Genomic DNA, 12,890 nt, shown 5'->3' with positions numbered 1-12,890 from the left:
AGCGCTTCCACTGTCCAAGTCTCGATTTATGCAGCCAACCGATCTGGGAGCACTTTGTGGCTTGTGCTTCTAGGTTTTGATTAACCGCGAAAAGGGGACCCAGCTGTGCGTAGTTCAACCCAGAAGGTGAAACTTTGAGAGCACCCGCCTATCCAAGATCGTTATCCGCGTATAGTTGGTGCATGATGGAAATAGGTACATCTACATACCTCTACTGTGGCCTTTTTCCTGATTCGGTTCGCAAGAGTGTGAAAAGTGGCTGTCTTAGTCAGCGGCAATTGGGAGTCGGCGAAGAATTTGGACCAGGTGAGATTCCACTACTGATGTGTTCTTGCCGACATTGATTGACATGGCATGGATAAATCAATCCAAGTATGTTGTCAAGTTAACAAGTAGGCTCAGTGACAGACTTCGACGACAATCACAAGCCGGTGGTGGTGGTGTGTTGAGACTTTGAGATTGTCCTGAACAAAGTTGCTTGGCAGTTGGCACCCGTACACACAAGTGCCAGCGGAAGGATCCCCATGACCGCCCAGAATGCCGATTTTCTCGGATTCCTCGCCGAGTTAACCTCGCAAGGAGATAAGATAAGCGCGCCCTACCATTTTGATCTCTTTGGTCAATCTCTTTGATTCCGATCCCGCCGCCTGGACCACCATCCCCAAAGGGCTACACCGGTACGTACCTCCCCGGCTAGACGTACCTGACGTGCTCAAGACGGCCGGTGCCGGAGCCCCCACAAAACATTTTCATGCCGGGATCGCCACCCCGGGCCATCCATGGTAAGGTATCCCCGGACTCCACTGTTGACTTGACTGCCGGCCCATCCCCAGTCGCTAACGAGTCACTGTGACTCGATTTCCAATTCCTCGGCCATACCTTTATATCAAACCAAAACACCAACTTCTGCCCGGCAGTGCCATGGTCAGTTGTAAGTCGTGATAGTTGGTCCATCATGATTCACCCCGTGGTATGTTCTCTGTTTATGTTTACCCTGCAATTGCCAATATCATTGTGACTAACACGCCCTCCCACTTCCACAGAGAAGAGCCCTGGCCGTGGCTGCCAGCAGAGCCCCCCGTCTCCTTTCAACCGCCTCGAGAACCACCTCCGTCCGCAGTGTTCGCGCCGCCGCCGGCGGTTCCTACTACAGCACCACCTCTCGCCGTCTCCAAGATGCCTTCCCTTCGCAGCTCGAGAACCTGGCCTCTTCGACCCTCCCCAAGGTCGTCCCCTCGGTTCCCCAGACCTTGACCGAGAAGATCGTCCAGCGCTACTCGGTCGGCCTCGCCCCCGGCAAGAAGGTCAAATCCGGCGACTATGTCACGCTCCAGCCTCACCACTGCATGACCCACGATAACTCGTGGCCCGTCGCCATGAAGTTCATGTCTATCGGCGCCTCCAAGATCCACGATAACCGCCAGGTCGTCATGACCCTCGACCACGACGTTCAGAACAAGAGCGAGGCCAACCTCAAGAAGTACCGCCAGATCGAGGAGTTTGCCAAGACCCACGGCGTCGACTTCTACCCTGCCGGTCGGGGTATTGGCCATCAGATCATGGTTGAGGAGGGCTACGCGTGGCCAGGAACCGTCACTGTTGCCTCCGACTCGCACAGCAACATGTACGGCGGTGTCGGCTGCTTGGGCACTCCCATGGTGCGTACCGATGCGGCCTCCATCTGGGCTACGGGCAAGACATGGTGGCAGATCCCTCCCATCGCCAAGGTGACCTTCACCGGCCTTCTTCCCCCAGGTGTCACCGGCAAGGACGTGATCGTCGCTTTGTGCGGCCTCTTCAACAACGACGACGTTCTCAACCACGCCATCGAGTTCACCGGCTCCGAAGAAACCATGCGCTCCATCCCCGTCGACGACCGTCTGACCATCGCCAACATGACCACCGAATGGGGCGCCCTCTCCGGTCTCTTCCCCATCGATAACGTCCTGACCTCCTGGATGCGCGCCAAGGCCACCGTCAACGCCATGGAACACCCCGAGCTAGGCGACAAGGCCAAGTTCACCCACGCCAAGATCGACGCCCTTCTCGAGAACCCCCTCGTCGCCGACCCCGGCGCCACCTACGCCAAACAGCTCTACCTCAACCTTTCCACCCTCGCTCCCTTCGTCGCCGGCCCCAACTCCGTCAAGATCGCCACACCCCTTAAGGATCTCGAGGCCCAAAACCTCAAGCTCGACAAGGCCTACCTCGTCTCTTGCACCAACTCGCGCGCCTCCGACATTGCCGCCGCCGCCCGCGTGTTCAAGGAGGCCGCCTTCAACAACAAGGGCGTCATCCCCAAGGTCGCCGAGGGCGTCAAGTTCTACATCGCCGCCGCCTCTCTCCTCGAGCAAAAGCAGGCCGAAGACTCTGGCGACTGGCAAGTCCTTCTCGATGCTGGCGCCGAGCCCCTGCCCTCCGGCTGCGGTCCTTGCATCGGTCTTGGCACAGGTCTTCTCGAGCCCGGTGAGATCGGCATCTCTGCTTCCAACCGTAACTTCAAGGGTCGCATGGGTTCTACCGACGCCAAGGCTTACCTCGCCTCTCCCGAGATCGTCGCCGCCTCCGCTTTGAAGGGCAAGATTGCCGGTCCCGGATGGTACCAGAAGCCCGAGGGTGTCGAGAAAGTGATCATCGGCGAGGGCAACGGCATTGTTGAGCAAGACAAGGCCATGTCCATCGAGGATGCTCTCGACAAGATCATTGCGGAAGCTGAGTCCTTGATCGCCGCCGCTGAGGCAGAGACCACCACGACGGAATCCACCTCTACCCCAGAAGGCGAAGAGTCCCTAACCGAAATCCTCCCCGGCTTCCCCGAAAAGATTTCCGGCGAAATCATCTTCTGCGACGCCGACAACATCAACACCGACGGCATCTACCCCGGCAAGTACACCTACCAAGATAACATCACCCCGTCCAAGATGGCCGAGGTCTGCATGGAGAACTACGACCCCTCTTTCGGGTCCATCGCCAAGGCGGGCGATATCCTGGTAACAGGCTTTAACTTTGGCTGCGGCTCTTCCCGCGAGCAGGCCGCTACTGCTATTCTCGCTAAGCAGATCCCGCTTGTGGTATCGGGTTCTTTTGGAAATATCTTTTCGAGAAACTCGATCAACAACGCGCTGATGGGCGTCGAGGTGCCCAAGCTTGTGCAGAGACTTAGGGAGGAGTTTGGCGAGAAGACGTTGACGAGACGCACGGGGTGGAAACTCACCTGGGATGTGAGGAGGAGCAAGGTCGTTGTTGAGGAGGCCAATGGCAAGAAGTGGGAGCAGAAGGTTGGTGAGCTGCCGCCGAATGTGCAGGAGATCATTGCTAGGGGTGGGTTGGAGAAGTGGGTTAAGAGTCAGATTGAGGCTTAGACTCGGTTCTAGGTCGCGTCTGCTGGAAGAATTGAATAGGTGTAGAGGTAGAAGGTGGAAGGTGAGATATGATGGGAGGAGAGATGGCAGAAGACAGGATAGATAAAAGTACAGTACAGGTAATCCCGATTGTAGATGGGATAGAAGAAGGGAAAAAAAATACAGAAATGATATCCCTTGTATATATGTACACGATTGTGTAGATGTCTTGCCGTACGGGGCGTTTTGAAAGTTGTTTTCAAGGCGCGGAAGGAAGAGAAGGCGTGTACCACCTCCAGATATATCTGCGCTGATGACAGATACATAGAGAAATGTAGACACCATACCTGGAAAACGAAGTGACAAAAGGCCCAGCTCCAACCAAAGACAGCGTGATAAAACCCTACTCGGGTTCGGGCTGGTAATCAAAGCAAGTGGAAAGGGGGCGGAAGTTTATGTTATGTTGCACCATTATGTATTGTCCCTCTGTTTTCCAGCTGTGCTCTTGCATTTCCCTATGGAGGTATACTTCCTGGTAGCTTCAAAGTCTGCACATTATTGGCCTTTGACGAGCGTTAATGGGGGGAACTTGCTCGATGTGCTCTTCCTCTTTCATGCCGAATTGGAGTACGCATGGTTGAGGCTTGAGTTGAGAAGTGTTAAGTGAGCCGGAACCGTCCTGTTCGGCCCCCTTGAACCTCTGCTGGCCGCTAGGTCCTTGGTCTGATAACTCTACACCACAAATTGGGAAAATAAGATAATTCAAGGGGGTGCCGCCAGTGAAGGCGGTCTTGTAGTATTTTACTATTAAATGAACGTGCTAGACTCTTGTTCAGATATCTCCCGAAATCCAGTCCCGAGCATCCTTAGGCTGACTGCTATGGCATATCTCTGATGTTGCCTTTCCTTTCCTTTCCATGAACAAAAAGAAAATACCAAAACGCCTTGATATATGAAAACCAGATCACCGCAAGCCACATCCCTTCTGTCGCCATCTGCTCATTTTGTTGTGTCCTCCTTTCTTACACCACACCACCACTTCTTTCCCTTCCTTCTTTCCACAAACAACCCTCCTCATACCCTTAAACCTTACTATCCTCGGGAACCTCCCTCGTCTTTCCCCTCCCAAACATCCCCGCCAACTTCGAAGGCCTCTTCACCCCCGCCGCCTTATCCATCGCATACTCCTTGGCAAACCCAAACGCCTTCTCCTTCATTGCCGCCGGATTATTCTTCATCGCCAGCAACTCATCCAGCGGATTCTCCCTCCTCACAAACAACATGACGGGCATCGTCAAGACAAAAAGAAACATGAACCCGAACGCCATCCACTGCAACACCTGCAGCGTCACGCCCTCTTTCATCAAAATGCTGCTGCCCTGAATATGCGCCGTCGCGTGTCCCAAAGCACCAGCCGTCTCGGTGGTACCCAGGCACGCAGCAAACACAATCATCAGACCCGCGTACATGCTTGAGTAGAACCCGCGTCTGATGACCATTTGTTTTTTTGTGAGGGGTGTGTCGATCGCTAGCTTAGCAAGCGGCTTTTTGACCATAAACTTGTAAGGGAACATGAGCACCAGACCCATCGCAAACAAGGCTGATCCCGTAAGCAAAACTTTGCCAAAGATTTGGTCCTGCAAGTCCAGCCCCGTCAAGACCATATTTTGGAGTTCCGGGATCGCGCCGCGCGCGTTGCTGTTGTTCATTACTTCCGGAAACAGAAGCTCCGTGAGGGTGATGATATCCTTTGGCTCGTCGGGGTCGTAATGGCCTGCTGCTGATAAGCAGGTGCGCGTGTCGCCGTCGTCGCCGCACATGCCGAAGTAGCCGAGGCGGACTTGCATGTTGGACAAGGTGCCGTTGGAGGAGGAGGTCAGGGCCACGACGTAGAGGGAGGGGATGGTGGGTGCTGACGACAAACAGCCGGCGAGGGAGAGGCACAGGAAGAGGACGGTGGGGATTATGAATGTCAGGGGGATCAGTTTGATGAATTTGAAGGCGGCTGTAAGGGTACGAGGGTGGATGTTAGTGGTGGATTTTCTGAGTTGAGGTGTTGGTGTTGGTGATGGATGAGGGAGGGGAATAGGAAGGGAAGGGAAGAAAGACTTACGCCCATATTGAAGGTTTATCCACCCTTCTGCTACACCTTTGACCAGACCTTTGACATTCATCTTGTCGGAGTTGTGATGTGGTTGGAAATGAGATGTGTTTTGTTGTAGTAGAAGATTATGCGAATACGGTCTTGGTGATTCCGTGAAGGTTGTCCCGCAAGCCAGTTATCGAGGAGTTCGTGAGATCGAGATCAGGATCGTGATTCGATAGAGAGCGAGAGTCGAGTGAGAAAGGAGAATAATGTTGACCAGCAACAGTTTGATTATTTGAGTATGTTTTGTTGAAAAGGGAAAGTTGAAAAAAGAGTTGAACCAGAACTCCTTTGAAAAATGCTGAAGGACGTAGGAAGGTTGATGACCAGAAGCGCTTGAAGAAATAGGAAAGGAAACCCGAACACAAAAGAAAGGAAAGGGAAAAGTGAAGACCCAACAACAAACAATGCGTTGGCAGTTGTTCTGTGAACTGTTTATGGAACAATGGGAAAAGGAACGGAACCGGACCGTCTGATATATACAATACGTTTCTTCCCCGTGGTCATCCACCCCATGGGTCATGGGTTTATTGACGGGAAGGGTTATGCGCCATTGTGGGTCGTCCAGCAACCCTGTTACTGTCCATCCCAACCGTTCATCTGAAAAACGGCTTCTCAACCCTGAATAGGTAGTCTGTCATGCAATTTTTGGAAATGGTCCATGGTGTGAACAACACATCAAGAGCCCAGAGCCGGGGAGGGAAACACGGGATGCGAATCATCCACGCGCCTCAACCACTGGGGCACTGGCGGCAGTGAACACGACCGGCCTTGTAGGGATTCTACCGCGTGAAGTAACCTGGGAATGTCATTGAAAGTCCACGGCTTCCATACAAACTGATTCGACGAGGCTTCTTACAAGGTAATGTTTGAAGAAGCGCGTGGTGAATCCGGAGTGTATGGATGTCGTTCGTCGATTGTTTCTCTGACTTTGTTTCTGTCAGCGATTCGACCAGACAAGCGCACTGCTAAAACGATGCCCCACCTGGTCCCTGGCTCAGCGCTTGAAGTGGACAAGCGGGTAGAATGGGGTGATCATTGTGACTTCTGATTGGACATACGGCTTCATTTCATCCTCAATCGGAAATCCGTGAAACAACAACGTCAAAAATAGACCCCTGCTATTGTTGTCCACTGTTAGCGCGCGGGGGATCTCCCCCAGACTCCTCCAAACCCCCAGACCCCCCATTGTTTCCCGCTGTCGTCCAAACTTTTGAAGAAACAACGACGACCAGTCATTCACTTCACATCATCAATCTTTAAAACACTCAGTAGCAGTGATTCATGGTTCATCGACTTCATCAACTGCAACCCTTTAAATGACAGGTCTCGCCCACTCGACAGACGCGCCGCCGAGGTCTCGAATGCTCTTCTTTGTCCCGTCACGCGTCAAGAATGTCTTTGACAGCTGCCAACAACAGAACAGTGAAGAGGAACCAACGCAACCGCCAACGGCCAACGCCGTACGTACGCGGTACGCGCTGAAGCGGTTCTCCATTGTCTTGGTCTTGGAACATCGGCACGGTTGAGCAAGACATCAAAGCCTTGTGCCAGGCGTGCACAGCAGAGTCCGCGGGAGCATCTTGGCAATTGCAAGCGATAGCTTTGATGATGTCCGTTGTGGGAAGAGTGGAGTGGTAGCCGCTATATCACGAGGCTCATGAAGTGCTAGAGGGGCACCTGCGATATATGGGGACGCCGGCCGGGTCGTCGCCATAATCACATCAAATGCCTACGCCGCGCCTGGGCAGATGAGCATCTTGAGCCTCATCCCAAAATATCTGCCAGTATCGAAGACATAAATTGGCCGGTCACGTTACCGGTCATCTCTCGATGTTGCATGGTCAATTCCGAACCGAATGACCGTATTCCGTCGGCTTCAGCGACGCCGATGTCAATCGGACCTTCGAGGCACTCGGGAGGCATATTTTCAGCCCTATCAGGGACCTACCTCTAGCGAAGGCGGGCGCAGGGAAGAAATCCCCTTGCTTGTGTGCTAGAAGAAGCCCCATTGCGCCGGAGCTTACCCCGACGCTAGCTAGTCCCTCGAATTCCGTGCAATGAGCGCCCAGAGATTCGCTGAGGGTAGCTGTTGTGTGACGTTATACTCGTGAGTGAGGAGAAAGGTCGGATGCCTCCTCCTTGATACGTACCTACACTACTCCCACTATATTGCAAGTGGCTGGAATCGCATGATGGGCGTCCCGGGTCTGGAAGGGACGGTTAGTCATTCGGGGTAGTGCAACGACAACCTCTCGTCAAATTGCAACTCTTGCCCATGAAGCCATGACGGGCAATGTCCCAGAGGCATCAAACGCATCTATAACAAAATATTGGTCTCACGTCGCAGGTAAAGTCAGTAAGTGTCCTACCCCCACATCGGAACTTGAACCAGGGGTTGGGGTAGCCAGACTGACTGTCAAGAGATATTGACCGTGGTCTAGAACGTCTCTCCATCATCTCCCCTGATTAGCAAAGGGACCTCCTCTGAGATACAGCAAGGTAGGTAGGCTGAGGAAGGACCCCACGGTGCCACGATCCACCAGTTCGGTTGTGCGCTTGTTGCTTTAGTTGCGGGCTGCGCCGTGGACCTTTGCTGTGATACGATCAAGAGCTTCATCAGGTGAGCTTAAGCGGACGACCGGAGCTCCTCGATACAAGTGTTACTTTTCTTCTGCGGGTCGTGTTCTCGTACCTACCATGCAACCTTTCGGATTAAGGACTGAACGAGCAAAGCACTGCGACTTTGGAGTTGTTAAGTTCACCGCAAGTTGGCAAGGCCTCATTGCACTTTATGACTGTAAACCGAATGGCTCCTCGTTCATTGTTCGAAGCCTATGTCATCAAATTCTTTCCCGTCCAATGTCGGACGGCTGGAAGATTCAGTGCTTACTCCTTGGCTTGGATGCATGGCTGCGGCGCGTGCGGTCAACCCGTCGGTCGGTACGGTGTCGTGTCGGGTATCGTCACCTCACCCCAATTGCAACGTTATCGAGAAACTGGAGACGCCAAAACTTCACTGGCACTTTTCTCGCTTCGTTCGATATCTGGATTCTGAACTATCCAAAATCAGGTCATCACAGCCGAAAAGCAATGTCAATGTCTTGATATCAGTCTGTCTCATAACGGTTCGACGCTCAGGAGATGCACTCATAAAGCACTATCTTTCCCCAGGATCATCGCGGTTTACTAACGGAAGCCATAGCTATCAGACGCTCTCAAAAATCCCAACTCGACGACACACACCTGATGTAACGTAAACTGCCGAGCCCGCCAATCCGACATGCCGCGGAGATCTCGTCAGGTCCCCTATGGATTGATGGCAGGTGTAACATGAGGACTGCACTCCGCAGCCAATCAGAACCACATCTTCAAGCTGAACCGATGAGCTGCTGAAGGGGTCAACAGCTTCACAAGAAGCTTCGGGATGAGGGGCACAGCCCCGAGCCACATGGTCTCAAAGCGAATCATGGTCCATCCCAGACGACGTTTTTGTCCCGCCGTGCAGCCAGGCTTGATGCATTGCACAGCCCTATACCACCATGTTAACATGAGAAGCTATCATGACGGGCAGAGGAACGATAGCTGGTACAAGCTTCCTCTGTTTTGGGGAACCGTCATGAACGCAAGCGACCATGGAGACGGCACATTGTGGCTTTCAACATGCGGTTCTAAGTCAGTGACTTTGATGAATGGTTGCAACCTCCTCCCGGTCCCAAACAGGACAGAAGCGAATCGAGTGTCACGTCATTCGGCCAGCAACTCCTTCTCTGAATGCCATCCCTCGAGCCAAGGTACGCCCTCGCTGTAGTGACGATGGCAGTGCACAGAGTGTCACAGCATTGGAGCTTCCTTCCTTGAAGCTTCCACTTGTTGAAACAGCGGTATGCGGAGATCTGTGGGGATGAGGAAGGGTGTATTATCCGCGTCCTCGCGGAGACACTCGGGCCGTCGAGGTTCTCATGATGATATAACCCGAGCCTTGGCTCCCTCCCCTTCTTGGTCTGAAAGATCTCCTCCATCTCTGTTTTTTACTTCGCCAAGTTCGGACAACAAGTACCAGAAGATGTTTTCTTCCCACGTACAACGATCTCCCGATTACAAGTCCAAGACATCCTCGCATAAGCAGCGTGGAACCAACACCACAATGGCTCTAACATTCAGTCACCTCACTGCCGCCACCTTCGAGAAAGACGTCGGACGCGGAAGGAAACGACCACGCGTCAGAGAAGCCGTATCGTGCGAACAATGCCGAACTCGCAAGATCCGGTGTGATCGAGAATCACCATGCAAGCCATGCAAAGACCGCGGTCATCCATCAAGCTGTGTCTACAGCAGCCACAAGGACCGACATCACAATCCTACTTCCAGTCATGGTACCAACAAGGCCAAGACAACAACAAAGTCTTTCAGCGAAAGTCCCCCTCAAATGCCCTCGATTGAGGTCGTACCTCCCAATCAGACCCACACTCCTCCCGAGAGCTGCTCCTCCTCCATCAGGGAGACCCCCGAACCAATGCTGAGCATCGACCACTCCCTCTCCCCTTTCTCTTCTCGACAACCCTCACCACTTCCCAGCCCCCGAAGTCCTCGCTTCCAAACCTCCGCTTGCAAAACGCGTATGATCGGCCTCAGCCATTGGATGGCCCCCTGCAACGAAATGGACGTCGTCCGCGCCTTACTCGACCACTCTGAGCCCTTTAACGCCAGCCGCAAAGCCTTTCACGAGTTGAAAGCCATGTTGCGTCAATACAACGCCATCCCGCCTACCCTCCCACCAACTCTCACAAACGACACAGACCTCAAACTCCTTCTCCCCGACCGGATAACCTGCGGCCGCTGGTGTGCGCAGTACCAAGCTACTTACGGGCGGATCTACTCCATCCTCGACCCAAAGGCGTTGACCACGGATGTGGATAGAATTTACGCGGGCACCTTGTCTCATCCCGTGCACGTCTCCAAGGTGCTACTAGCAATGGCCATCGCTATGCAACTTTCTTCTTCTTCTTCTTCTTCTTCCTCCTCCTCTTCACCATCCTCCGCAGACCACCTCTACGGCCGCTCGCTAGCCCGCCAAGTCGAACTCCTCCTTCATTCATCCAGCCGGTTCCAAAAACCGTGCATAGGCGTCGTGCAGGTGCACCTCCTTTTGCTGGTACTAAAAACCATCTCAGCAAGCGACACAGATAAGATCTACGACTTGATGGGTCTACACGGAATCACGACGCAGATTGTCTTGAACATGGGTCTGTACCGTGACCCTGGCCTGTTTGTGGATGTTAGTCCGTATCATGCCGAGGTTAGGAAGAGGTTGTGGTGGTGTTTCGTCAGGTTGAATCTGGAGTATTGTGTTAGGAGCGGGACGCAGTTTACGTTGAGGTTGGAGGAGGGGGATTGTCCGCTTCCCACCACGGCCGGACTTGGGCTGATGAGGGGGGCGGATGCACATGGGACTACTACATCTACATCTAACACCATACTTGGATGTGAAACTGATGACCAAGCCAGAACGGACCTGGAGTTTGGAATCGCCGCCGCAAAACTGGCGAGGGTTATCGGTCCTATGCAACAGGCTCTTTACTCTTCCTCTACCTCATCATCTAAAGCAGGGGACGTCTCGGACCCGGTGCAGATGCAGGATGAGCTTAGGCAAGCATACGAGGAGATCATTGCTTGTCTCCCTGCTGAGCTCCAACCTGGCACTGGCTCTGGCACCGGCCCTGGCTCTCAAACAAGTCCAGCAGTGGCAGTGGCAGACCCCATCCACACTCTCCAACAATCCATCCTCTCGATAACTCTCCACTCCTTCCTCACAATCATCAACCTGGCCTCAACCCTCGGCTCCATGTCCACATCCCCAACCCAGCACGGCTTGCAGAGGACTTCCCTCATGGAAATCTGGGACTCCTCCACCTCTGTCTTTCACGAGTTTCAGTCTCTCTGCCAACTCCAACTCCAACTCCCCACCCCGGCCAGTCCAAGCACTGCAAGCACAGACACAGACATTACCAAGATAACAAGCATGACATGCCACCTCCTCTGGACCGACGCCTGCCGCGCCGTCCTAGCAGCATGCTGGACCGTCTCCCGGCTAAGGGAACTCGATTCCTCTTCAAGGCAGCCTCAACGGACAGTTCACGTCTTCCAGCAAATCTTGACGGAAGCACTGGGCTTTTTGTCAGGGATGTGGAAAACTAAATTCCACCTTGGACCAGTGGCTGCTAAGACGAGTATTATTTTGGCGGTGGCAATGAATGTTACGCTTAACAATGGTAGTGGGTCGGATGCACATGGGAAGGGGAGGATGGATGTTGGGGTGGCGACGGCTGAGGGGTTGGTTGGGGAGTTTAGGGATGCATTGCAGCAGCTTCAACGAGGGCAGCAGCTTCGACATGGGCAGCAGCAGGATCTTCCTACCACTAGCACTGCTACTAACTCTGGAGGTCGTTTGTCTGACCTGGGCCTGGGCATCATAACAACCTGCTATTCCCCCAGTGTCGTTTCTGCCTCACTCTCGAGTCCAGATATCGAGACCATGTCTGTAACTGGGACAGGGACAGGGGGTATCTACGGCAGCTGGACTGCACCCACGCCTTCCAACACCTTGCTGGTCCCGCCGAGGACAAGCTCGGGAGCGAGTTCGATGGTTGGAACGCCGTCGTTGACAACGCATGAGTACTTTGATTTGGACTTCTCCTCGGCACCAGAAGCGAGTGGCTTTAGCATTGGCTTGCCACAGGATAATTTGGCGCTGGATAGTCCTGTGTATGGGTATCAGGAGGGATACCATGTTGATGGGGTTATGCGAAGCCAAGAGGGGATGGGGATGTATAACATGAACATGAACCTGAATGCGTATCAAGGGATGGAGGGGATGAATGGGATGAGTTTGTGGCAATGAGGACTGTGTACTGAGTATATATTGGAGGGGCTCAGGGGCCGAAAGATTGTATGATTCAAGTTGAAGTTAGTGTCATCCTTCATGTTGTCCAGAATAGGTGACAAAGATAAAGAAATATTGGTCGTAGTGAGATGTACCTACACCAAACCGCCTCTGTGAAATGTCAGTAAAACGCAGTGCTGTTTACCTGCCTCGCTCAAAGCGTCCATCTTGAGATGGACAGCTGAATCCTCAAAACATGTACCAGCCAGTTGTTGGTGGTTCTATTGTTCGTGCGCCCCACCACAGAAAATCGATCATGGAGAGGAGGTAAGGACTCATTTTCGTTAGTTGGACCTCATTTCGCTGGATGATATGTAGAAGTCCGTTGTTGTCTGGGTGGGTTGGACTCTGAATTTGAGAGTCGAATGGCGGTGGTGGTCATAGTATGTGATACTCAAGCGGAGTGGAGAGGGTGAGACGTGGAGGAATAATTTGGGAGACGCGCGAGAGGGAGGATTGG

General features: G+C 53.2%; 3 protein-coding genes across 3 annotated transcripts; 2 read left to right on the top strand and 1 right to left on the bottom strand.

The window, feature by feature from the left end:
• Positions 1 to 570: 570 nt before the first annotated feature.
• Positions 571 to 3,431, top strand: SMAC4_05116 (uncharacterized protein). The gene is made up of 2 exons (XM_066090228.1): positions 571 to 970; positions 1,044 to 3,431. Exons 1-2 carry the CDS (start codon positions 956 to 958, stop codon positions 3,360 to 3,362), a joined length of 2,334 nt encoding a protein of 777 aa, XP_065946287.1. The 5' UTR covers positions 571 to 955; the 3' UTR covers positions 3,363 to 3,431.
• A 675-nt stretch (positions 3,432 to 4,106) lies between these two features.
• Positions 4,107 to 5,911, bottom strand: SMAC4_05115 (uncharacterized protein). Its single transcript, XM_003346808.2, has 2 exons — positions 5,455 to 5,911; positions 4,107 to 5,346 (listed from the first exon to the last, which is right to left on the bottom strand). Exons 1-2 carry the CDS (start codon positions 5,513 to 5,515, stop codon positions 4,424 to 4,426), a joined length of 984 nt encoding a protein of 327 aa, XP_003346856.1. The 5' UTR covers positions 5,516 to 5,911; the 3' UTR covers positions 4,107 to 4,423.
• Positions 5,912 to 9,398: 3,487 nt separating this feature from the next.
• Positions 9,399 to 12,504, top strand: SMAC4_05114 (uncharacterized protein). The gene is made up of 2 exons (XM_003346807.2): positions 9,399 to 9,891; positions 9,950 to 12,504. The coding sequence occupies exons 1-2, from the start codon at positions 9,775 to 9,777 to the stop codon at positions 12,386 to 12,388; spliced, it is 2,556 nt and encodes an 851-aa protein (XP_003346855.1). The 5' UTR covers positions 9,399 to 9,774; the 3' UTR covers positions 12,389 to 12,504.
• Positions 12,505 to 12,890: the final 386 nt, after the last annotated feature.

The sequence above is a fragment of the Sordaria macrospora genome, chromosome 2 (assembly GCF_033870435.1).
Source record: "Sordaria macrospora chromosome 2, complete sequence".
NCBI lineage: Eukaryota > Fungi > Ascomycota > Sordariomycetes > Sordariales > Sordariaceae > Sordaria > Sordaria macrospora.
This window is presented reverse-complemented; position numbering and strand designations above follow the sequence as displayed.

Coding starts and splice junctions, on each gene's coding strand:
- SMAC4_05115 (XM_003346808.2), bottom strand. CDS start 5,515: ATGAATGTCAAAGGTCTGGTCAAAGGTGTAGCAGAAGGGTGGATAAAC. Junction 5,347..5,454: donor GATAAACCTTCAATATGGGC/GTAAGTCTTTCT, acceptor GTACCCTTACAG/CCGCCTTCAAATTCATCAAA.
- SMAC4_05114 (XM_003346807.2), top strand. CDS start 9,775: ATGCAAGCCATGCAAAGACCGCGGTCATCCATCAAGCTGTGTCTACAG. Junction 9,892..9,949: donor AAGGCCAAGACAACAACAAA/GTCTTTCAGCGA, acceptor CCTCCCAATCAG/ACCCACACTCCTCCCGAGAG.